The sequence below is a fragment of the Topomyia yanbarensis genome, chromosome 3 (assembly GCF_030247195.1).
Source record: "Topomyia yanbarensis strain Yona2022 chromosome 3, ASM3024719v1, whole genome shotgun sequence".
In the NCBI taxonomy this organism is placed as follows: Eukaryota; Metazoa; Arthropoda; class Insecta; order Diptera; family Culicidae; genus Topomyia; species Topomyia yanbarensis.
The window spans coordinates 367,608,841-367,634,365 of record NC_080672.1 but is presented as its reverse complement, the minus strand read 5'-3'; the positions used below and the strand labels follow the sequence as shown (position 1 = coordinate 367,634,365).

Below are 25,525 nucleotides of genomic sequence, written 5' to 3'. Positions count from 1 at the left end.
TTCGACAGCTAGAAGTGTATAAGTGCATTGTGTACCGCACTTTAAAACAGTTCAAAGATACTTTAACAAAAGCACTGTTTTTGAGCGACTTAGTGGAATGTTATATTAAACACTTTTACCGATGTCTTCCGTTTTAATCATAGTGGAATTAAAACGGAAGACATCGGTAAAAGTGTTTAAAGTTCAAAGATACTGGAAGTGTAAAAATTAACCGACGTTAAACGAACAGTGAGGACAAAGGTGGCAATTAAACGAGTATTAAAGAGAATCCCAGCTGCAACGGTCACAAAAAGAAATTCATGGTACCATAAGACGAATAATTTGAACTGAATTAATGTAATTAGTTTCTATTGGTCTATATGTTGATTGGACAACAAAATGTCAAATTACGGACTGTGCTAGGGAAGATACTTGGAGAAACTTCTGCTCAGGTGTTCCCGACGGTACTCCGTCCAATAAAACTTATCCCTTCCTATCTGATTTTTCCAATCAATATCAATATGCTCAAAAAGCGCGAACTGCGCACGTGGAACAGACCTTTACGTGCCATTTCTGTAGTCAGACGCTAATACACGAAAAACCATCCGCTACTGCTAAAGTTCAAGAACGGCCAACGTCAAAAAACCCCTTTCGAGATATACGAGAAAACTGTTCGAAAATAGTCTTATTATGTAACATTGTAACAACAGGACGGCTTTTTGAACGGTCCCGTTGTTTTGATTTCTCAAAATTCAATTGCAAACCGCTGGAAGCAAATCAAATTCAAGTGCATGTGTAAATATGTTCTTCTGGATAAAACTAATGTAATAATAGTGATATTGTGAAATTTCAGAACTATGGAGTGGGAATCTAAGCGCTGTACTGTTTTGGAACTACTAACGAAACAGTGTGTTAGAGACATAACATAGAAAGTATGTCTAGCGATACAAGAAACGATTGTAAGATGGAAGTGGATCATCTAGAAGTCCAGGATCGAAAAGACCTCGTTCTGTAAGGACAAAGGCATTGATTAAAGCTGTGGCCAACAAAATACGTCGCAATCCGGCCAGATCCATGAACCAACTGGCTAAGCACTACAATGTGTCACGTAGGACGATCCAAACTGTAGCAGAAAAAGATCTTGGTTGCTATCCATACTAACTCCGACAACACCAACTTATTTCTGAGGCCACGAAAAAAGAGACTGGAACGACGAAAAATGCTTAAGGATTGGTTCACAGATTATCCGGCCGTCGTCGTTACCTACTCGGATGAGAAATTATTCGATGTAAGCTGCAAATTTAACCATCAAAATGATAAGTATGTACTCGGTAAAAATCTTGATTTTATTGATCCCAGCTTTACTGCCCATGACCGTTTTCTATGCGATTTCCTATCTTTATGGGACTGATTTGCGATCATGGGCAGTTTAAAGGTGTATACAGGACACAAAAACCGAAATCGGTTAGGATTAGGGCTGCAGTAGCTTCAAATGGTAAAAAAATCTCCTGTTTTCAGATTCCGGATAGTGCAAAAATGAACCAGTATGTCTACCTGGAGTTTCCATACCTTGAAATATGCTTTACACAAAACTCTGCACCAATGAGAAAAAAGCGTGCAAACGTGTTATCACCATAATTTTAGGAATTTTTGGACCAAGGAAATGTGGCCTCCTTCATCTCCGGATATCAATTTACTCGACTTTACAATCTGGAGTATTGTTACCAACACTAAATCAAAGCGAAAATTATCGAATACTAGCTCAACAACGATTGCACCTACTGCCTGTGAAGCCAAAACTAGCAAAGGAGCCAACATCGAACTTGACGGATACACAATAGTGACTCGTAAGCACAATAACCAAACTAGAACCACTGACCGTGAATATCAAGAAATCTATAACGATGATGATATAGACGTAGACAGGAGAGCAGGCAGATGGAAAGATCCTTGTAGTGAATAACGCAGCTAATGGTTCACAACCAAAAGAAAGAATATCAACACCTGGTTTACTTACTTTAAACATAAAAGATCCACGGCTTACTTTAAATATAAAAGACCCACAACTCAGTCAAGCTAACGCATTGAGCCGTTTTAAATACACTAATCTATGATTTATAGACTCCCAAACGGCTTTGTCGTAATAATTTATACATAGTAGGCATTTGTTATGGAGCGTGTTTGTGAGCTATTGGTTGTAGATTATTTGTCCGCCAGATGGCGCTTCGGAACAAATTGTGTTTTTCTCCTATTTCGTTGATAGTCGCAGCAACGAGCAATGGGTATTAGCTAGTATTAAAATAAACAGGTTTACATTGCTAACGTAAAACTTGATTGCATTTTTATTGCTGGAAAAGCGGATTTATGAAATGCTAGTACCAATTATAAATGTAATTAGTGCAATAACCTAAGGCAGCCAGAGATGGAATGCACCTCAGTGCAAATAAAGAGAAGAATAAAAACGCTCTGTGCACTTTTCATGCAAACCACCGCCTTTCTCCTTTATAATAAACCTTTTCACTCCGATGTGTGTTGCTTCCATATGTGCGTTCTACTCCATGACTGTGCAGATCAAAGAGTAGAAATAGAGAGGCTCTTTAGTGTGCATCTTGGTCCCACGCGCACGGAAGCAGGGAAGGCCACTAAAAACATATTAAAAACGTTCTTCCGATCAAACTTTATCCGAATTTTATGGTTTTATTCGCCTTCCTCCCAGATTGCCAGTAACTCTTCAAGGTGACTCTTTGTGCGGAATTGTATATCTCTTGGCGCACAGCTCTTTCTCTTTTTCGTTTTTAAGTTTCTCTTTGTGCTGCTCTTTTTTGATCGGTGTATGCCGCTCTTTGTGCACATTGTGTGAGCAAAAAACAAGCCTGAAGGCAGCCAATATCAAAAATTAATTATATTTTTTGTTTTTTTTTTGCTGCATCACTTAGTGGGCAACTCAGCGTTCAATGAACTTTACTCAGGATGCCGACCCGGAAAATTTTCAGGGAATTTGTATTAAAACCCGAGAAAAATTCCAAACCTATGTCATTATTTTTACAAATGAAATTAACCACTCTTCTTGGCTGATTGGATTGACGGTATTACAAGCATCTTCAAGCAATATTACATTTACATATTAGTGCATCAACTATCAACAACTAATGCTAGTGTATTCATAAATCTCCATTTAAAGTGTCAACTAGTAAAAAGCCATTCGTATTCTATTGAACGTAATTGTAGCTTTTCATACTGACCTCTAAAAGAAAGTTGCTTTGAGTTGCCTGTTGCAATACGCCTCGATAGTAGTGCATCGAAAAGACCGGGAGTACTTATTGGGCCTTTTTATGTTGCATGCTTTTTCCTACTATGATTAGCCCAAGCCAAAGTTCGCGCATGAGTTAGTGTTTGTACTATTTCTATGATTTCGGAATACTATTGTTCTTTTTTCATGTGTTGTATGTTTTTGCCTGTCTCAACGGTCTTTTCAAATATTTTTTGCCGTTCTGGCAATGATTGTCTAATGTATTTCTCTAATATATTGTAGTATAAGAGTCGTACTTCTATCTAACCTTTGTTGAATGAATGTTGAATTAATGGGTTGTTTCTTTCTTTGCTGTTTTTTCTCGATGACACTCAAAAGCACACGAGAATTTGCAAACAACACGGTTATAGAAACGCATTAGTACATGCGAAATAACAAATGTGCTAGCATACGCGACATAAAAACGCCCACGCCATTAAACTAACATTCACAAACGACATACAAACGCTCAAGCCTTTGAATCTTCTATACACGAGTAGTCTTAGGGAGCCCTGATCGGATATTCTAGTGATATGGGGAAACTCACTCTTTTCTAATTCTCAACCATACACGCAATATCGCGGATCACGTGAACATTAAAAAGCCCACGCGAATATGCAAGCGGTTAGACGGCTATACAAATGTATTTACACACGCGACACAACCCCACGCGATAAAACCCGTTCACATACAAACACTCGGGCCCAGCGCGCTAATGCAACATTGGTTACAAACGCGAACATGCAATTGTGATCGTCCACGCACACCTACGCCCGCGATTTCGCAAACATCAAAATATCCCGATGATTAAGTGAACATTCTAACACTTATAAACTTACAAACACGGTCTCAAATGCAAGTCTAAATATTGGCGCGATCATGCATCTGTCATGTCCGGAAATCTCTACCCTCAGCCCTAGCAATCAAGATCCTTACCTTCAGTTGGACCAACAAAAAAACAGAGGTAGGTAATGTCAGTGCAGCGTGCCATTATTTTTTTTCGGAAAATCTGCAAATGTGGCATCCCTGGTTGATGTAAAAATGCGCAATCATTCAAAACCCCATATTTGATTTTTGTTTCACTACGAACACGCTTCGAGCTCTTCGCGGTGACATACGCGATCGTGAAGTCCCTACACTAAGGCAAAACTCATAGCGAAATTCATAAGATTTATCTTATGATGAATAGAAAAGTAACAAAACTATGTTTTCATAAGATTAATATGAAAAACATACGACTTTTATGATTACCTTAACATTTTAAAAGTTATTGCATATGCCAGTCGTACGAATCTCATACGAGCATCTTATGATTCTCATAAACATAAGAGAAATGTATAATATTGTCTTTTGATAATTCAAAGATACCTTATGGAACATGAAATCATAGCAAACCGATTTAACAAAATAAATGCCGTTTCATAAGATAATCTTATGATTTACATACCCGCTACTTGTGGCTAAAAATTATACGATATTCCTATGAAATTCGCTGTATTTTTTGCCTGAGTGTACAACCGCACATATCAGATCCGCACAATGAATATCACATTCAGAATCATGGCACTCTGCAATTGGCCCTTAAACAGTGTTTTACAGTGCAGGGCCGAATCTCTTATACCATTCGACTCAGTTCGTCGAGATCGAAAAAACTCTGTATGTGTGTGTCTGTGTGTGTATGTATGTATGTTTGTGTGTATGTATCAAACAACCTCACCGATTTTTCTCAGAGATGGCTGGACCGATTTGCACAAACTTAATCTCAAATGAAAGGTACAATCCCATCGGTCGCTATTGAATTTTTTATTGATCCGACTTCCGGTTCCGGAGTTACGGGTTGAAGAGTACGATCACACAGCAAATTCCCATATAAACTGGTACCGCAATGATGTCCAAATGATGCAATACATATTAAAATGTGTGCAACATTACTTGGATTTGCGTATCTAGATCATTAATGACCCATCGAAGTCGCTTTGACCACATTGGCCACCTATGATGGCTTTTGAGGCTCCGGGGAACTTACCAAGTCCCTAAGTTAATGTCATAACTATTTCTCAGCGAATTGTCCACTGATTTTTACAAACTTGGTCTCAAACGAAAAGTGCAGCATTTCTATTGTCTGCTATAGAGTTTCTAACTGATCGGAGTTCTGGTTCCGGAATTACAGGGTGATGAGTACGAACACGCAGCAAATCCCGATTTCAACATGCACGGTGATGAATGCATAAAGGTGAATTTTTTTTCAAAATATCCCCGCAACAGTCATTCAAAGTCTCTTTGGCCAAATTGGCCACCATCGACGGTTCCGGAAGCCCCAGCGGAAGTTTTCAAATTCAGAATAACAGACATCGATTGCTCAGTGATGTCTGGACCGATTTGACCAAACTTAGCCTCAAATGAACGGTGTTGCTCCCTAAAAACTGTTATTAAATTTTATTTCGATCCATCTTCCGGTTACAGATTTACGGCTTGTGGAGTGTGGTCACAGAGAAAAGTCGTATTCAAACTGATACCACGATGAAAGCAATTTTGTTGCTAAAATGGGAGCATCTTGCTTTTGCAGTTCTATCTTATTGGCGGCCCATCGAAATCTTGTTGGCCACATTGTCCACCGTAGACGGTTCTGGAAGTTCCTGGAAAAATGGAAACTTCAAAATTAAAAAAAGATGGGTGGGTAATGTCAGAGACATAACCGGAGTGAAGTAGAATACACTTTAGACCGGTAAATTCTGCTCTGGAATAAGCAATTTCTATGCGATTTTGTCGACTTTAGCACATTCATAGTTTATTTGGAGTATTTTTGGAATTATCAAGTTGACAATTTGCAACATTCTTTGAAAATATTGTTGAACTTTTATGAATGAAGGCACGCAAACGAGCGTTTGACCGTCGTCCTACTACCAGCATCAGAGAAGTAGCAGATCAGCATTTTTCGCCACATGACCTGTACCAAACAAACCGTAAGTCCACCGGAGGAAAGGCTCCCCGCAAGCAGTTGGCAACAACTCCCTGGCAACCCTATACCATCATATGGAGTTTGACAGCGACCGACATATATGGGGCGTTATAGCTATAAAGCCCCAAAGAATTATGTTCGGCACTATGCTCGATATTCAAGCATTTCACACGACGTTTTGCTTCTTGTGGGATGATTTAATAATTTAATTTAATCGACATTTTGTAACTAAATACAGCTTCTAATCATTCGGCTCAAAATCAATGTTTTGCCTTTCATGGCAGTGATGCTGGCTGTACAGAGACGTCGTCCTTGACAGGGGCTGGTTGGCAACGAAGGCCGTGTAAAAGTGCCCCAGTCACGGTTAGCGTTAAGAAGCCCCATCGCTACCGAACAGAAACAGTCGCCCTGCGAGAAATTCACAGCTATCAGAAATCGAGCGGGCCTAAATTGTGACCCAAAATAAACCACAAACCAACAAGTTGTTTTCAGGACCAGCCAATTATAAAGTATTATTATTATAAATGAAATTTTCCATTGCCTTACAACCTCCCACCCCCTTTCCTACCCGGCTTGAATAACTATCAATCTTGATGATGCTGTGCGGCGGGGGCACTAGTTTTTATTATAGTGGAAAATTTAGGTTTACGCGTTTTTCCCTAAAGTTTTTTAGCTGTGCTGTTTTAAAGGAAGTTGTAGTTGAATTCAAAATAAAATAGTTTATTTCTATTGTCAGAGATGGACCTTCCAACGAAAACTAGTCTGGCTCGCTTGAAATCGAATTGTATGGACCAACCACTGCTTTCACAAAATCTGTTATTTTCAGTAATTGTACATTCTACAGAATTAGTCACAACTATTTCCAATCAGCGCAAAAATCGAAGATTTTCATTCAGTACAATAGCAGATTTTCACTTTTAGAAAAACAGGCAACATTCTGGCCGAAAATTTTGAAACGGAGCACCTATATCGAAATGTTAGAAAACGTTCGATTTTTGTAAATTGAATCATTACACTAACCTGTCTACAAATCACACAAATAACTTTTTTATTTTGTGCCATTCTACTTGAAAGCGACGATATTGTTCACAAGTGGCTCACTTACCATCCAACGCTCTTGGCAAGCCACTTTCTGATGCTTGTAATAAAATTTCAATTCGATTCTTTGTCGATAAATTGATGGCCCTGAAAAGGGCCTTTTCTTTGGGCAGTTTTCGAAATTTACTTGGTGCTGGTGTATATGGTAACAGTTTTGGTGCCATCGAAGACGGCGTGCTTGGCCAACTCTTCTGTGACAGCAGCAAATGGACGGCGGTTTGAATTTCGCGGAACATGCTGCAAACGAACTGCTGCATGCTGATGCTGGAAACGAACTGAGCGTAAGCAACAGCATGCTGAGTTTTTATACCTGACTACAGCACAACGTAAGCTCGTCCTTTTTTGTGTTGTCCTCAATGTGTTCGTCGTAGCTCCACCCCTTGGTTGGTCGACCACATATTTTTGATAAAGAACAAAATTGAAATTGTGTTTCCACTACGGAGATTATCGAACACTAAGGGTAAAGAGAGTAATGTAATACGGCACCTTTGTAAAATGTTTGAGAATTGAATCCTTTTTTGAATGCGCCTAGTAAAAATTCACTTCACTCCAGTTTGTTTCTGACCATATTTGCAATTTGCGTACTGAAATAAATCATAATTTAGGGTTTAACCCAAATAGCTCTCCAGGGAGAAACAGTCCATGAAACAGAAAATGCAAACTCATTCTTTGAAATGATTTTGGTGGCTCTGAAAAGGGCCTTTTTTATAATGATACAAGTGAGTTCTACCTTTTCAACTTCCAAATCCATACAAAGTGCGTCCCTGCCGCTTCAGAGTATAGACGACATTCATTGCGGTTTTGCGCTTGGCGTGTTCAGTGTAGGTCACGGCATCTCGGATGACATTTTTCTGCACACCATCAGCATTCGTAGATTAAATTGGAGATGCATTTTACATCACCACGACGAGCCAGACGCCGACTGGCAGATTTGGTGATTCCCTGGATTTTATCACGAAGAACCTGGCGATGACGCTTGGTACGGGAACGCAAACATGATACCGCTCATTGTACCGTCCGGACGAGCATGTTGCTCGTGTGGTAAGCGAGCACCCACTGATACAAAACAAGCTCGCGTGACCTGTATATATAACATTCCCGTATGTAATGAAACGCTTACATGCTCCTTTTTGACGGCTCTGCGTGGGATATGCTGACAAATTGCGCATTTTTCTCGCTGTTTCCGAAGGATTTTCTGAAAATCCTTGTTTTGGTTTATTTATAGTAGTCGCAGTAATTCCGAAATTTAATACGATATACGTGCACAAATTTCCGATCAGATAGTGTAAAAATATTGCGATTTCGTCCAGTAGAACGGAAGATACTCGCATTTCAAACCTGGGAAAATTTCTCAACTGAAATTTTTGAAACGGGACCCCATATTGAAACGTTAGAAGTATTCTACTTCAAAAACATCAGTTTCTCGGAGATGGTTGGGCCGATTTTCACAAATTTAGTTTCAAGCGTAAGGTATATTATTCCTATAGACTACTACGAACTTTCGTAGGGATCGGTGGTATGGATCCGGAAATACAGAAAGATTCGTCCGGTCAAATAAGAAATGTTTAATTGCAAATATCCTTAAATTCATGAAAGTCAAGATTTTGTTATTCAAAAAAAATGAGAAAGATAGACTTTTTGGGACTGTTGATTTCGCACAGTTTTTTTCTATTCTCGTAGAGAGGGGTTAAGCAATCGGGCGAGAATTTCGAACTTTTAACCGAGGCCGGCGGTTCTTGAGGCCCCCGAGAAACTCGCCTAGTTCCTAAGCTAATGTCGCACCTATTTTCCAGCGAACTCTTAACCAATTTTTACAAAGTTAATTTCAAATGAAAGATAATACTTCCATTGACTCCTATTGAATTACATTCAGTACTGACTTTTGGTTCCGGAGTTACGTGGAGGTTATTACGGACGGCGCTGGTCGTTGAGTGGTAAGTGTGACCGCCACTCATTCCAGTTGGCCTAGGTTCAATTCCAGCCGAGGTCGTTGAGATTTTTCTGTGGTGAAAAAATCTGTGGTCACGTCTCCCTTCGGAAGGGAAGTAAAGCCGTTGGTCCCAGGTCCATGAGTTTGGTGGATCGATATCTAGTCCAGATAGTGGAGTAACCTCTCTGGCGTCGGTAAAGAAGAAGTAGATCCAACTTCTATACCCTTACAGGCAAAAATATCCTCCTCCCGTGATACTTGTGGAGTGCGCAGTAGTATATACGGCCTCTAGCAAAAGCAAGTATCGGACTAACCATTCCTTCCCTTTCCTTCCGCGGTCTACGTTCGGGCCTGGCCGGCGCCGGTATTGATCAATAAACACTTTACCAGGGGTTGCATATTGATAGATGTTTCGCTACCCCCAAGCATAATTATCTACTTATTCCCTGTACAACTTCAGCTAGTCCAGATCGATAACGGAGTAGCAGCCAGGGGTGGTCTCACAAGCTCAAGCTCAAGCAGAGTTACGGAAGGTTTTTACGGTCACATAGAAATTTCTCAAATAAACCGGTACAATTGTAATACCTCATAGGTTAAAAGTTTATTGATATGAACATCAAATTACTTCGCTGGCCTAGATCACTGATGGTAAATCAAAGATTCTTGGAATAAATTGTCCAATATCGTTAATTTTGGTAGTCCCTGGTTCCGTACATATTCCAGAACTAAAGCCAGCCAAATGGAAAGTATAATATGCATTCGGGTGTTGCACCATCCCATCCAGCTCTCCCCCTTATTCCTCCCACACCCCTCGCAAATCTCTTTCCCACTTCCCCCATCCAAGACCAACCTCACACCCACATTCCCTTCACCCACCCGTATATCAAAATATGTTAGGTTGTTCCCAACGCATCCTCTCCTCCCAATAATTATTCCTCTATCTCTATTCCCCTAACATTGAACTCACGCTGATTATGTTAATTAAATATTTTATTTTTGTTTGTTTCAAGTGTGCTAGCGTCGACATGTTGCTCATCAGGTTCGTGGCTGTCGTGCACTCATATATACTTACCAAGTGTAATAATAATGTAATAGATATTTCCACAATGCTATATTGAACCAAACATAACCAGCTGTTAAACCATAGCTTTGATAAATGAGAAAGGCACCATTGCACCACTAGGTGGATTAAAACAGGTTTTGTCTTTCTCATATAAAGGAAGGCTATGCAATCACTGTAAAAATCGACTTTTTAACGGAGGCCCGGAAGGCCAAGTGTCATACACCATTCGATTCAGTACGTCGAGATCGGCAAATGTATGTGTGTGTGTGTGTGTATGTGTGTGTGTATGTGTGTGTGTCATTTAAACTAACACAATTTTCTCAGAGATGGCTGAACTGATTTTCGCAAACTTAGTTTCATGTGAAAGGTATAACGCTCCCATAAGCTGCTATTGAATTTTTAGTTGATCTGACTTCCGGTTCCGGAGTTACGGGTTGAAGAGTGCGGTCACACAGCAAATTCCCATATAAATTGGTACCACCATGATGTTCAAATGATGTAAAACATATTAAAATTGATGTAACATTACTCTAGTTTGCGGGTCTGGATCACTAATGATCAATCAAAGCAGCTTTGACCACATTGGCCACCTATGACAGTTCATGACGCCCCCGGGGAACCCGCCAAGTTCCTAAGCTAATATCACACCCATTCCCCAACGAATTCTCTACCGATTTTTACGAACTTGATTTTAAATGAAAGATACAGTAATACCATTCACTGCTGCTGAATTTCATTCGGTTCTGACTTTTGCTTCCGGAGTTACAGGGGTGTTAGTAAGGATACACTGGAATTTCCCATATAAATCGGTACAATCGTAATACCTCAGAGGCTAAAAACTATTGAAATGGTCACCAAATTACTTCTAATCGCAGATCTAGATCACTGATTGCCAATCAAACATTCTTTGAATATATTGTCCACTATCGACGATTCCGGAAGTCCGGAATTCCGGGCATGTTACACAAATAAAGTCACATCGGTTCTTCGGTGATGACTGAACCGATTTTCTCAAACCAAGTCTCAAATGGAAGGCAAAATATGCAGTTGAGTATTGCGTCCTTCATCACTCCCCTCCCCTTGGACCACCCTCACGCCCGCATTTCCTCCATCCATCCCGTATACCGAAATAAGATGAAGGATTTCTGACGCATCCTCCACTCCCACTCTACTAACCCCCCCTTTCCTACACGTTCAAACCCATTCCACCAACCTTTCCAAATTATAATCACATGAAGATAACATTGAACTCATGCTTATTAAGCTAATTAAATATTATTCTTTTGCCTTTCTCATATAGAAAGGTTACGCAATTGCTCCAAAAACCGACTTTCTAACCGAGGCCCGGAGGGCCGAGTCTCATATAACATTCGACTCAGTTCGCCGAGATCGCAAAATATCTGTGTGTATGTATGTGTGTATGTATGTATGTATGTATGTATGTATGTATGTATGTATGTATGTATGTATGTATGTATGTGTGTGTGTATGTGCGGATTTGTTAACAAAATGTCCACATCGGTTTTTTGGAGATGGCTGAACCGATTTTTACAAACTAAGATTCAAATGAAAGGTATACTATTCCCATAGGTTGCTATTGAATTTGATTTTCAACCGACATCTTGTCCCGGATTACGAGTTGAAGAGTATGGTTACAAAACAAAATTTGTTGATTTGTCCACATCGGTTTCTCGCAATTTTCTGAACCGATTTTGACAAACTTGATTTTAAATGGAAGGTCCATCAGCTGCTGTTGAATTTTGTGTGGATCCGAGTTCTGGTTCCTGAATTACAGGGTGATACGTACGATCACGCAGTAAATCTCGATTCTAACGAATTCTGCGATGAATGTAAAAAGGTGAAATTTTTGCCTTTCTCAATAGAAAGGTATTGCAATTGGTCTGAAAACCGACTTTTTAACGGAGGCCCTGTGTGTGTATGTATGTGTGTATGTGCGTATGTGTGTGTATGTTACCAAAAATGTCACTCATTTTTCTCAGAGATGGTTGAACCGATTTTGACAAAGTTTCAAATGAAAGGTGCAACGTTCCCATAGGCTGCTATTGAATTTCTAATGGATCCGACTTCCGGTTCCGGAATTACAGGGTGATGAGTACGAACACGCAGAAAATGTCGATTTTAATCAATTCTGCAATGAATGTATAAAGGTGAATTTTTTTCCCAAAATATGACCACAACTGCTTCGATTTGTAGTATTAGGTCACTAACATCCATTCAAAGTCTATTTGGCCACATTGACCACCATCATCGGTTCCGGAAGCCCCGGCGGAAGTATCTAAATTCAGAATAACAGTCACATCGGTTTCTCGGAGATGGCTAGACCGATTCGACTGAACTTGGCCTCAAATGAAAAGTATTGCGTCCCCGTAAATGGCTATTCAATTTCATCCCGATCCGACTTCCGGTTCCGGAGTTATAGGTTGTGGCGTGCGATCACATAGCAAATTGTGATTCAAACCGATACTCCGATGAAAGCAAAAAAGGTAAAAATTTCGCTAAAATGTCTCTCAAACAACTTAAATTTGCTGTTCTAGGTCACCGACGGCCAACCAAACTTTCGTTGACTACATTGACCACCATAGACGGTTCCGGAAGTGCCCGGGAAAAGCGGCCATCTTTCAAAATTTACGAACACATCAGTTTCCCGGAAATGTTTGGGCCGATTTTCACAAACTTAGTCCCAAATGATAGCTATAATATCCCCATAGATGTGTATAAAATTTCGTACGGATCGCTTATATGGTTCCGGAAATATAGACTAAATCGTCCGGTCACATATGAAATTCCCATATAAGGCGGAACTCATTTTTTTTTTCAAAGGGGAGACCCCATGAAATTTCAGAAATCGAATTCGTATTTTTGATGCCAAACATCTTTAAAAAGCATGAAACGTCGAGATTTTATGTTATCTCGAAATTTTTTTTATTAAGATCGACTTTTTGGGACTGCCGATTTCGCACCTTTTTTCAATTCAATATTACCGTGGCTGTTTTTTTCTTTTGCAAAATTTTAGAACTCGATTAATGATTTATTTTCCTGTATATAGTTGTCATGTGATGTATAATAATAAAATGTAATATATGCATTTGAAAGCTTTTAATGAATATAAACATCGCACACATTCTCGTGATTCATGATTGAGAAAGGCACAATTGCACCGCTAGGTGGATTAAAATAGGTTTTTGCATTTCTCATATAGAAAGGTTATGCAATCACTCTGAAAAACGTCAACCTAATCCCGGCCCAGAGGGCCGAGTGTCATATCCCATTCGACTCAGTTCGTCGAGATCGGAAAAAGTCTGTATGTGTGTGTGTATGTATGTGTGTGTATGTGTGTGTGTATGTATGTGCGTATGTGTCAAATAATGGCTGGACCGATTTGCCCAAACTTAGTCTCAAATGAAAGGTGCAACCTTCCCATCGGCTGCTATTGAATTTTGGATCGATCGGAATTCTGGTTCCGGAATTACGGGTTTCAGAGTGCGGCCACACAGAAATTTCTCATAAAAACTATAGGAAAAATTAAAAATAGAATTTTTATTTTTGATGCTAAATGTATTCAAGGTGCATAAAACGTCGAGATTTGATGCAAACACGAAAAAAAATTTGACGAAGATTAATTTTTTTGGATTTTGCACATTTTTGCCTTTCTCATATAGAAAGGTTATGCAATCACTCTGAAAAACGTCAACCTAATCCCGGCCAAATTTTTTTTTCGACTCGCATAAGGTTTCTGGATTTTAAAAGGGGCGTAGTTGATGGTTTACGGAGAGGGGTTACACCCCCCTCTACTGTTCACTCCCCTCCTTTAAAAATCTCCTTAAATCACCCCTCAGACCACCACCTCATACCCCTCCCTTTCAACCCCATCATCTTTAAACCACCACTATATTACAAAGCATACCAATTTAAGCTGGGGAGTCGTTCGTTCATGGGACTTTCGCCCTCCTCACATACCCACCCTCGCATGACAAAATGAGTTAGCAAGCAGATAACATTGATCTAATGCTGATTAGGCTAATGGAGTATGATATTTTTTTGTTTCAAGTGTTTCACCGTCGACACGTAGCTCATCAAGTTCGTGGCTGGCATGCCATTGTGTATAAGTGCAAAGTGTACTAAGAATGTAATGGACATTTCCACAATTATGTTGAACATAAAAAGCCTCCGTGCCATAGTTTAGAGAAATGAGAAAGGCACAATTGCACCGCTAGGTGGATTAAAACAGGTTTTTTTGTTTTCGATGGCTGGAGAGAAGCATACATATGGAAAAAAACCTTTCCTTCGCCAACTGTTATTGTTTTGATTCGCGTTGTACTGAATGAACAAATTAGATGTTTGCGTTATTTGATTGGAAAACAATTCTGTAACTAATTCCGAATTGAATATACAATTATTGAAAATAACCAAAATAGTATATTTTGTGAAAGCAGTTATTATATACGCCATGATTGGTCCGTACAATTCGTTCAACGGACCACACGAGCCAGACTGGTTTTCGTTCGAAGCTCCACCTGTGTGACGAAGGAAGAAAACTGTCTTGGTACGACGACCGGCTCTTTCAGCTTCGAACGTAAAATGAAGCGAGTACATAATCGGAGATCGTATGCGACTGCGGCTTCATTCAAGTTTTACACTCGTGCTACACCACACATACGCGCGATATGTCTGGCCGCGGTAAGGAGGAAAGATGAAGGGAACACCAAAACCCCGCTCGGTTCGTATCGGTCGCCAGTTTCCTGTCGGTCGAATACACCGTCTGCTGAGAAAGGGCAACTAAGTGTCGATGCCGGAGCACCCGTCTACCTGACAGCAGTGATAGCATATCTTACCGCCGAAGTATGGGAGCTGGCAGGACTCAAATTGCTGTCCGCCGTGAACATTGCCCTGAGTGGAGTACTGTTTAATATCGCCTTTCTGGCCGAAACAACAAAAAAAACCGCCTTTGTCAGGGGGACTATTTTATTACAATAAAGAATTCATTGGATTTTCTCCCGTTCTCTAACTATTCTACATTTTAAGCATTGGACAATTATTTTGCAATTCCACCCTAAATAGTAAAAAGTTTATCGTCTAATGATCCGTCCAGTGAAATAGTTTCTCATCCACCAAGCTTACTATATCAATTAAATAAGGATTTTTTATTTCCGATGGATGGAAAAATGCATTCACATGGAATATAGAAAAAGCGATTTTGAAACGCCCAACCGTAGCTCGTTTGTGACTGGTTCCTGCTAATTACATACACCTAACCGCAAATCTTGAACAGTTTTTGGTCGAAGTTCCTCCTCTTTGATGATGGAAATAAACTGATTTCATTTGATGACCAGCCCATTTGACTTCGTACGGGGGTCGTATACGAGTGCGGCATCTTTCGTGTTGGCTACACCACACATACGCTCGCTATGCCTGGATGCGGTAAAGGAGGTAAATCCCGCTAGTTTTGCGTCGGTTTCCAGTTTCCTGTCGGTGGAATGCACCGTCTGCTGAGAAAGGGCTACTACGCCGGAGCATCCTTCTAGCTTGCAACCGTAATGGAATATCTCACCGCCGAAATATTGAAGCTGACATGAAACACAGTCAGTGTAAACAAAAAAAACAGGATTTTTCCCCGTCAGCTATAACTGGCCATTCGAAATGACAAACAGCTGTACGTTTCCCAGAACGGTGTGTTGCCTAACATCCATACCATTCTGCTGACCGAAAAGAATTATGTTTCCATTGAATATCATTAGACTTGCAAGAACAGTCCCAAGTGTAGTCACGACATCCGGGTTAAGTCACAGACATTACCCACCCAGCTTCTCTTATTGTTATATGAAAAACGACGTATAGGTGTAAATAATATCAGTTTGAGCGCGTCATTCCATACGCCCTGTTATGTAGGCTGCTAGACTCGGCAGGTTAGTCGCTGTTCAGGCGTGAAACCATATTAATCGTGGATTAGCGACTGCTTGCATTGACCTTGAAGTAGTCCCATAATCACCAGCTCGAGAGAGCGCCCAATAAAGTTATTCCACGATAGTCATTGATGTTTCGCCATTTTTCTTTTTTATGGATTGGATACACGTTCCAGTAAAAACGAAAAAAATCCACTGATATGATAACTCAAGCAGAAGCAGAGTCGCCCAAACGTCGATGTGTCTTCTTAGAGGCACCAAAGGGAATTCTGCGGGTCCTGGATTGAAACTCGAATTAAGCCAAGAAGAAGTTCTGGTAATTATCGTTTCATCGACATTGATATCGGCCAGAGTTTGGTCCACAACTGGAATCGGTTGGTTTCGTTCGGCTGCCAAATTTCTTTGCTAAATCAAAATCAGCCATCATAACATTAACTATACAGTAGATCGCATAAAATGATCCTAAAGAAGATATCTTCTCCAGACACCGGAATCATGACAATTGAATCGAAAGCTAATTGGTATTTACTGCAGGACACGCGCCGAGGAATTGGCTTGTTGTGAAAACATTTATGACCTTAATCGGTAGTGGTGCATGATAGCGACGACCCGCCCCCGCACGCAATCGTCAGTAAATCATAAATCTCAAACGCAAATCAAGCATCGAAGGAAAGCCGCTGCTGGCATTTTCATCGCATATCTGTGGGCGTGCAACATTACGTTTATCACGGAGCACTCCGCGTGTCGTGTCTGATGTCGCCGCTAATCCTTATCATACGTAGAATATAACTATACCGAATGCATTTGCTATGCCGCTCATTGCCCCTTAATTGCCTCTGAGCACGAATGTAGTAAGGTGATGAGTGTATTTGTACCCTAATTATTCGAACAAAAAACGATCCTAGCGATGATTGAGTTATTACACTATTATTCTGACAGCTTGATTCCGTAAAAATACTTAAACCACCCCTATGTGTTCTGAATCTCGAATCAGTCAAATCGATTTTCCCGCTATTCCTTCGAGCCTGTAACTCGGAAATAATAGAAAATATAGATTTACGACCGAAGCGAGTCTCTGCATACTGTGGTCCATATGGGAGCGGTGGAAATTGCTATTCAATACGTTACACTGTTTATGGTGCTAAAACGAGACAAGGACGTGAATGTTTTCAAGATAAATAAGCCTATGAGGGGTGTTGTTAGCTTCTTGTTTAGACATTTGAAAATTCGAGTGTAATTCAGGGTTTAGTTTGATTTTGGTTTGATTTTGGTTGAAACGGAGGTGGGCAATGGCAATTCAGCTGACTTGGCTAGGAATATAATTTTTCTTTAATTGCTGCAAAGTATATTGAAATTCGATATTTAAGGAAATGTCGAAATAACTACAATACAAATAATTCAAATACATTCCAATAACAAATCTAAAGTTGCCGTAGCTAACCGACAGTCAAGAAAACCTAATTTTAGGTTAGTTTTTCATTTTCTTACAGATAGCTTGGCTGTTACAAAAAATAATAAATTGCGTTTCATTCCGCTTCGGCAGAATAGATTTTTATTGCTTTCATAGTCAAATAAGCTGTTATTTTGTTTAGTTTTGGAAAGCTGGCAATGTGTTCAAACATAACATTTTTGGGCGAAGATGCAATAAACATAATTATAGGTACTGTGAGAATTACTTAGCACACTGCTGTTAATTTACAAAATAATATTTACCATGCAGCTGATCATATGCTAATGTTACCGCAACGATTTATTTATTTTCAAACGAATGGGTTCACAAATCTATTATGACGCAAATTACCAAAATCGATAACTTTGGATATGAATTCAATTCATTAGAATTGGCATATCAAACATACGTTGAAACCTATGAAAAATGCTCCCGATCTATTACTAACATCCATTTTTTCTGTTTTCGCTCTACAGATACGGTTCCAGCAGCAGCCAGGCATCGCAGAGCAGCGGTGACATTTGCCGCATTTGTCACTGCGAATCGGACCCGTTGAATCCGCTGCTCACACCCTGCTACTGTTCCGGCAGTCTCAAGTTCGTGCACCAAACCTGCCTGCAGCAATGGCTCACCGCGTCGGAAACGAATGCGTGCGAACTGTGCAAGTTTCCGTTCATCATGCACACAAAGATCAAACCGTTCAACGAGGTAATGGATTGGGGTGAGCCCCGGTGTATGGCAAATTTGTATGCGGAATTATTTTTTCTGTGCATAAGTAAGGAGTTTTACTAATACTTGATATCATATTTTACCTGCCCGGTAGGCCCTAGGTGACAGGGCGGCCCAGATGTTTCGATTTTCGTGCAAAAAAAAACAAAGGAGAAAAAAAATATATCTCCCCTCACTGCACTGCACGCTAGTCGTAGATCTGCTGCTGTTGTCGAAGAATGGAGAGATTTCTTTCCAACCGGCCAGGACAATAACGGCCGAGTTCTCCTTTTCCGGCAACAGTCCTTTTTTTTCGAATTTTGTCAACTATTGAGCGTTCTCTGACGGGACATGCAAAAAAATCATCGCAAACGATAGGTTTATTGAAAATATAACCGTCTAACGCGCCAATTCAATCGAAGAAAGTCCGAACTTTCATTTTCTGGAATTAAAGGTTGAGCAGAAATCCATACCATAGACAAGTTATATGAATTTCCCTACCAAAGCACTTAGATAATCACGTATATCCTGTAAAAAATACGTAGACTGCTTATTAAACTTCATTAAACGAAGAACCCCATTTTTGACGTAGGACTACGTCTTTGTTTTCGATATGGGGGTGCACTTTGCAAATTCAACAAAAATGGTATGCAACGAAAGATTGTCCAATTTAAACGCTTATAATTTAGCCATCTTACGGTAAATTTTCAATTTTTTTGCGCATATCGCTCAGAAATACTTCTAAGAATAGATTCCAATAGATAAACCTAAAGATTTTTGATATCATGGCATTAAAATTTTAAAAAATGTTCAACATAGTTAAAATACCACGCATTTGCACACAGAAGGCTGCGCTTCCCTAGTCTGGCATGACAGATTTATGTACCTAACGCGCAACGCTTCTATGAATGACGTCATCATCGACTATTTAAAGAGCAGATTTGGTTGGGATTTGGGAAAGTTGCCTCTTGGACAGCAGGCAGAGCAGAGCACTGCGCTGCATGCTCCCACAGCCAGTGTAGCAGAGGCTAGCGTCGTGGTACTAGTTGTCTCTTTCGCACCACCCATCATCACTAGCGTTGACTCATTTTGCTTGGTGCGTATCGTGTACGGACACGATGCACAGCTTTTTGATTCAAGCACGGTACACCGTTCGCTTGGGTTTATTGTTTGAGGCAAATGTGTAGGTATATCCAAGTGTTGCATATATGATAGAAATCTGAGCTTTCGTTGCACGAAACGAAAGCTTTCGGTTTTTCTAAGTAGACGAAAACTTTCTTTGCAACAAATTCAGGCGAATGGATAGAAAAAAGTGCAACGAAGGTTTATTATTTACGTTTCATCAATTTATTGATTCAACGAGATTCATTTCCATTCAACCTATTCCACTTTGATTCTACCAATACATAGGTACTACAAAGCCTATTTATGAATGGATGCACTGTTACTCAAAAAATCGCTGCAAAAAATGCATCTAAGTCCATCCATAAAACTATTTTAGATTCTTGTATATGTTTTGCTTCGATATATGATTAAGACCACTGCATTCGCTACATTTACTTTAGGAAAATTACAATAACGGCAAAATAAAACTATAAAGCTTGTCCTATACAAGAACTGTGACAGTATTGTCTAAAACTAGAGGTGTGTGCCACGCCGCCGCGCCGCGCCCACGATTGCATGTAAAAATAGTAAGCACATCGGCGTGATGCCGGCGCGTCGACGATTTTTACCTGAAATCGGCGGCGCGGCTCACACCTCTATCTAAAATATGATTTTTAAGCATCGGTCTGGTTGTTTACCGCACACAATAGAAAACTTTTTAAAGCAGTTCCAGATATTAGTTCGGTTTTCCATCGCAGTTTTCTGTCTGCTTTCTTTAATCGGATTCGATCGCTCATTGTAAATAAAATGACCTGATGAGCAAGACGGTTTGATTCATGAAGTGAACTGTAGAAAGAAATGTTTAATTAATTATTAATCCAAATGTAATAAGAAATTAAATATTTCACGTATTGCAGTCCTAGGTCTGCAATTCGTACAACCCCATAGGGCTGTCCCTTGTAGTTTTTTATTCAATTTGTTTATTTGATAAGGCAGGTTTGCGTTAGCTTAAAGGTGCCAATCTTGGTTTGTTTAACATTTCAAATTACTTAAAACTAGGGGATTACACATTGATTTTTTAAATTAAACTAAAGAGAATTTATAGCTATACATATACATTAGGGGGTAATATAATTCTCGTCAGATTAAGGGGGTCAATTTTTTTTATGGCAATATGGTTTGACATTTTTAGCAGGGAGATTATTGAAGCAAATATTTTTTAACTAAGGGGGACAATTTTTATAACTATCTTAAAACTAGGAATAACTAGAGGGCGTGATTTAATTTAGTGAAGATTCGGGGAGATTAATTAGAGTTATTTTTTGTGGCAGTAGAGTTGGGCATTTTAATATAATACTTAGAACTAGAAGAGACAGAAAGAGATAAATGCTTCGGTGAGCAATTTGGTGGAAGGGGGGGGGGGGGGCTAAGGGGTGACACTTCTGGGTATAAGAATCAGGGAAGGAGGGAGGGTGGACAAAGATGGCAGGGAATAAAGTGAAATACACTTTCAGTTTCAGGCATCGGGAGATCAACGGCATAGGATGTAGACTCGGGTGGCTTTCGTCAAGAAGAATTATGTACAGGGAGGCCGGGTGTTCTTCCTCAAGTCGGCAGGGGTTCCTCCAGACGGCTCAGATGCGGATCGGAAAGATTATTATTATTATTATTATTATTTATTTATAAAGGTTTTAACCACAAGGGTCATTCGCCTTTTTTAGAAATAATAAACATTTCAGGAAATTACATTTCAAAAGTATAAGAAAAATGCGAAAATTATTGCGATCGTCTGTCCTGGGCGCACTGCTTGCTGTTTCTCGTTATCTTTCTCGGGGGCGAAGCGTTATTGCCATTATTCCCTTTACCGTTTGCTGCTTGTTGGTTAATATGTGTGTCCTCTTCATCGCTCTCGTGTACGTCCATATCACTATCGCTAGAGTTGGTTGATTGTTCACTGTTGGCTGATATTTGATGCTTTTTGTGTTTACTAGTGACCTTGGTGTATCCGTCTTCTTTTTTAGTCATTCCTGCGGCCGGTGTACTGGATGTTTGCTTTGGACTATCGGAGATTATCTTATGACCGGTTGACTGTGGTTTAGCGGTGGAAGGCTGTTTATCAGTGCGTGTTGTAGTAGATCCATTTTCCGCAGCAGTTTTAGCGCATGGTTTACCGTAGTGTGCCGTTTGGTTGCAGAACTGGCACGTGGGCGTCTGTCCAGGGTATGTGCAAAGGGTTTTTTGAATGTAGGTAATCCCTTGAGAAGATTTGCATTCGAAGGTCAAGTAAGATGGTATAGGTTTGTGCAGCTGCATTCTGACGATACGAACCCCGTTGAGAATACCGGGGAAAAAGTTTCTCCAGGTGTCATTCTTGACGGATTCCACTTCTCCGTATTGGGACATGTATTTTTTAATGTACTCGGAGCTGGTGCGCGGTGCCAAATCATGCAATAAAACTTCAGTAAAATCTCGGTCTATATAGACGGGGATCTTGGTTTTAATGTTTTCGTATTCGATTTCGTGTTGCATATTATTCATCACACTAAAGAATTCTGCATCGGATAGCGTCTGGAACGTTATTAGTATCACGTTTTTTGTATGATGCAGCTGGAGGTGTGTAACTGCCGCAAGATCAAGATTCATGTTCACTTTTATTAACTGTTCCACCTCACGCACTGTAGGTCTTCGTCGAGTTTGCGTAAAGTCAATCACGACAGTGTTTTCCCTTAGCGGGCGCACTTTGCTTTTTTGTTCGCTCATTTTGCTCACCGTGGGGCAACGAGGCTTTTTTCTGTTACTGATGTAAAGAAGAAACGAAGCGACGCGGGTAAAAATTCGTTCGTTTGCTTTGCTGTGAACGAGCGGTGTGTATTTAGCTTCTGGTCTGTGCGAGATCAAGGACTAGACTGGATCGGAAAGAGTTCGAGTTGCGCGTGTGATGTTCGTACTGTAGGTCCCGTGTTTGACAGAGATTTTTTGTGTCGCCTTGGAGTCCCATCAAACTTTCGTGGGTACAGGTATGGTACAGGTGGAAGAGAGCGTTTCTGAGAATGATAGGAAATAAGAAGGGGCAGTTAAATTTTTATATTGATGGTTTTTACGAAGGTGTATATAAGGGACATATAGAGGGCATCGAGGTTTCCCAGCACATCTCGAACCGGGACGTTGGGTGGTCTTCCTCGGGTCCGGAGGGTGTCCATAAGCCGAGACCTGGCGAAACTGTACTCGATGCACGCCCAGCCAATGTGCTCGATATCGTGATAGCCGTCGCCACAAGCGCAGATACTACTTTCCACGAGCCCAATACGCCGGAGATGTGCATCCAGCGTATAATGGTTTACCATGAGTCGGGACATCACACGAATGAAGTCACGACCCACAACCATCCCCTTGAACCAAGGGTTCGTCGATACCTTAGGGACTATCGAATGTAGTCACCTTCCTAGCTCCTCATTGCTCCACGAGGTTTGCCAACTTTCGAGGGATCTCTGATGAGTAAAACTGAATAATTCGTGGAAGCAAATTGGTCTTTCAAAAACGTCACCTTCTAGGGCACCTACCTTAGCTAAGGAGTCCGCCTTCTCATTGCCCGGAATGGAGCTATGAGAAGGCACCCACACCAAGGTAATCTGGAAAGATGTGTCAGTTAAAGCACTCAGTAGCTCCCGTATTTACCCCCCCCCCCCCCCCCGAGACTGTCCGAGACTATGAAGTAATGGCCTGCGGGTAATGTTTCAATGACTCCAAGGGTATACTGAATGGCGGCTAGTTCTGCGACGTAAACTGAAGCAGGGTCACTGAGTTTGTAGGAGGCGGTGAACTTTTGATTGAAAATACCGAAGCCAGTGGACCCTTCGTGGTTTGATCCGTCAGCATAAAACATCTTAGAACAGTCGATTTCTCGGAATTTATTATAAAAAATGTTTGGAACCACTTGTGGGCGTATGTGGTCCGGAATTCCACTAATCTCGTCTTTCACGGATGTGTCGAATAAAACAGTAGATTCAGAAGTATTTATGAAATGGACACGGTTGGGATTGTAAGAAGAAGGATTAAAATTCTGCGCCATGTAGTCAAAGTACAGGGTCATAAAACGGGTCTGAGAATTGAGCTCAACAAGCCTTTCGAAATTTTCAATCACCACCGAGTTCAAGATATCGCATCGAATGAGCAATCGATATGAGAGTTCCCAAAATCGATTTTTCAACGGGAGAACTCCCGACAGGACTTCGACACTCATCGTATGGGTTGACTGCATGAACCCTAAGGCGATACGCAAACAACGATACTGAATTCTGAATTCGCGGCGGAGCGAAAGCAGAAGCATTCGTATTCCATTACTGACAGTATCGTTGTGTGATACAACCTAATTAGGTCTCCTGGGTGGGCACCCCACCATGTTCTGGTTATTGTACGAAGAAAGTTGATCCTTTGCTGGCATTTCTGTTTCAGATATCTAATGTGGCATCCCCAAGTACCTTTCGAGTCGAAGCAGACCCCGAGATTTTACTGTGAAGACCTGAGCTATGGTTTGACCCATTAATAGAAGTTGTAGTTGTGCTGGTTCACGTCTCCTAGAAAATACAACTAGCTCAGTTTTCTCCGTGGAGAATTCGATACCCAGCTTAATAGCCCAAGCAGACAAATTGTCCAAGGTATTCTGTAATGGTCCTTGTAGATCGACAGCTTTGGGTCCCGTTACAGAAACCACGCCATCGTCTGCAAGTTGCCTTAACATGCAGGAATTGTCAAGACATTCATCAATGTCGTTGACGTAGACACTGTATAACAGTATAAATCGTGATGTCGATAAGTCACCATGCGGAAAATGCATGTGCTTTTCCGACAACAAGTTTAGTAAAAAGTTGTTTAAAGTCGCTGAAAGACCATGCTGGTGCAGCTTCTCAGAAAGAATTTTGATAGAAACTGAGTCAAAAGCCCCCTTTATATCTAGGAAAACTGATGCCATCTGCTCTTTGCTAGCAAAGGCCATTTGAATTTCGGTTGAGAGCAACGCAAGACAATCGTTCGTCCCTTTGCCTTTGCGAAAGCCAAATTGTGTATCTGACAGTGAGCCATTAGCTTCGACCCGATTGTCGAGGGGGGATAGGATCATTTTCTCGAACAACTTCCGGATACAGGATAGCATTGCGATCGTTCGATACGAATCGTGGTCGGAGGCTGGTTTTCCTGGTTTTTGGATGGCGATGACCTTCACTTGCCTCCAATCGTATAGGACAATGTTAGCCTCAAGACACTCATTAAATAAGTTCAACAACCGTCTCTTGGCAGAGTCTGGCAGATTCTTCAACAAGTGGAATTTGATTCTGTCTGGCCCTGGAGCTTTATTGTTACACGACAAGAGAGCAAGTGAGAACTCCACCACTCCCCAAAGAGTGCTCATCGATGTTTCTCTCGTTAGTCCATCAACGAACCGGTGCCAGTAACTACGTTTCTTAGCTTTCATCAAACTCTTCATTTGCGTTTCTAACGTTGCGTATTGTCGGTAGCTAGCAGGTAACCCAGGTAAGCAGGTAAGGTCGTCCCGGAAGGTCTTATACGCGGCGGCCTTCTCAGCGTACACGTCTGAGCACTCTTTATCCCACCACGGATTAGGAGAACATTTTTGTACGTTCGCACCGGGTACTGGCTTAGTCTGAGCTTGATTCGCGCTGTCGGGAATCAAGCCAGCCTGAAAGCTGTACTCTTCCTCCGGAGGAAGTTCTTGGGTAGATTCGATGTTGACGGATATCGCGGCATCATAGCTCTTCCAATCAATATTTCGTGTGAGGTCATACGAAATATTGATTGATTCAAATGGTCTTGAGCTGTTGATAATCGAGACTACGATCGGCTGATGGTCGCTACCGTGGGGATCAGAAATTACCTTCCACGTGCAATTTAACCGCAGCGATGTTGAGCAAAGGGATAAATCTAATTTACTTGGGAGCGCTGGAGGAGCAGGAATCCGTGTCATTTCACCCGTGTTTAAAATTGTCAAATTGAAGTTATCGCAAAGATCGT

The 25,525-nt window shown here is 40.8% G+C and overlaps 1 protein-coding gene across 1 annotated transcript in view; it reads left to right on the top strand.

Moving 5' to 3' along the window:
• LOC131692011 (uncharacterized) overlaps positions 1-25,525 on the top strand; it is a 112,142-nt gene that overhangs the window by 68,048 nt on the left and 18,569 nt on the right. Inside the window, exon 3 of the mRNA XM_058978836.1 lies at positions 18,166-18,397. Coding sequence (XP_058834819.1) covers positions 18,166-18,397 — 232 coding nt within the window. The remainder of the gene's footprint in view (positions 1-18,165; positions 18,398-25,525) is intronic.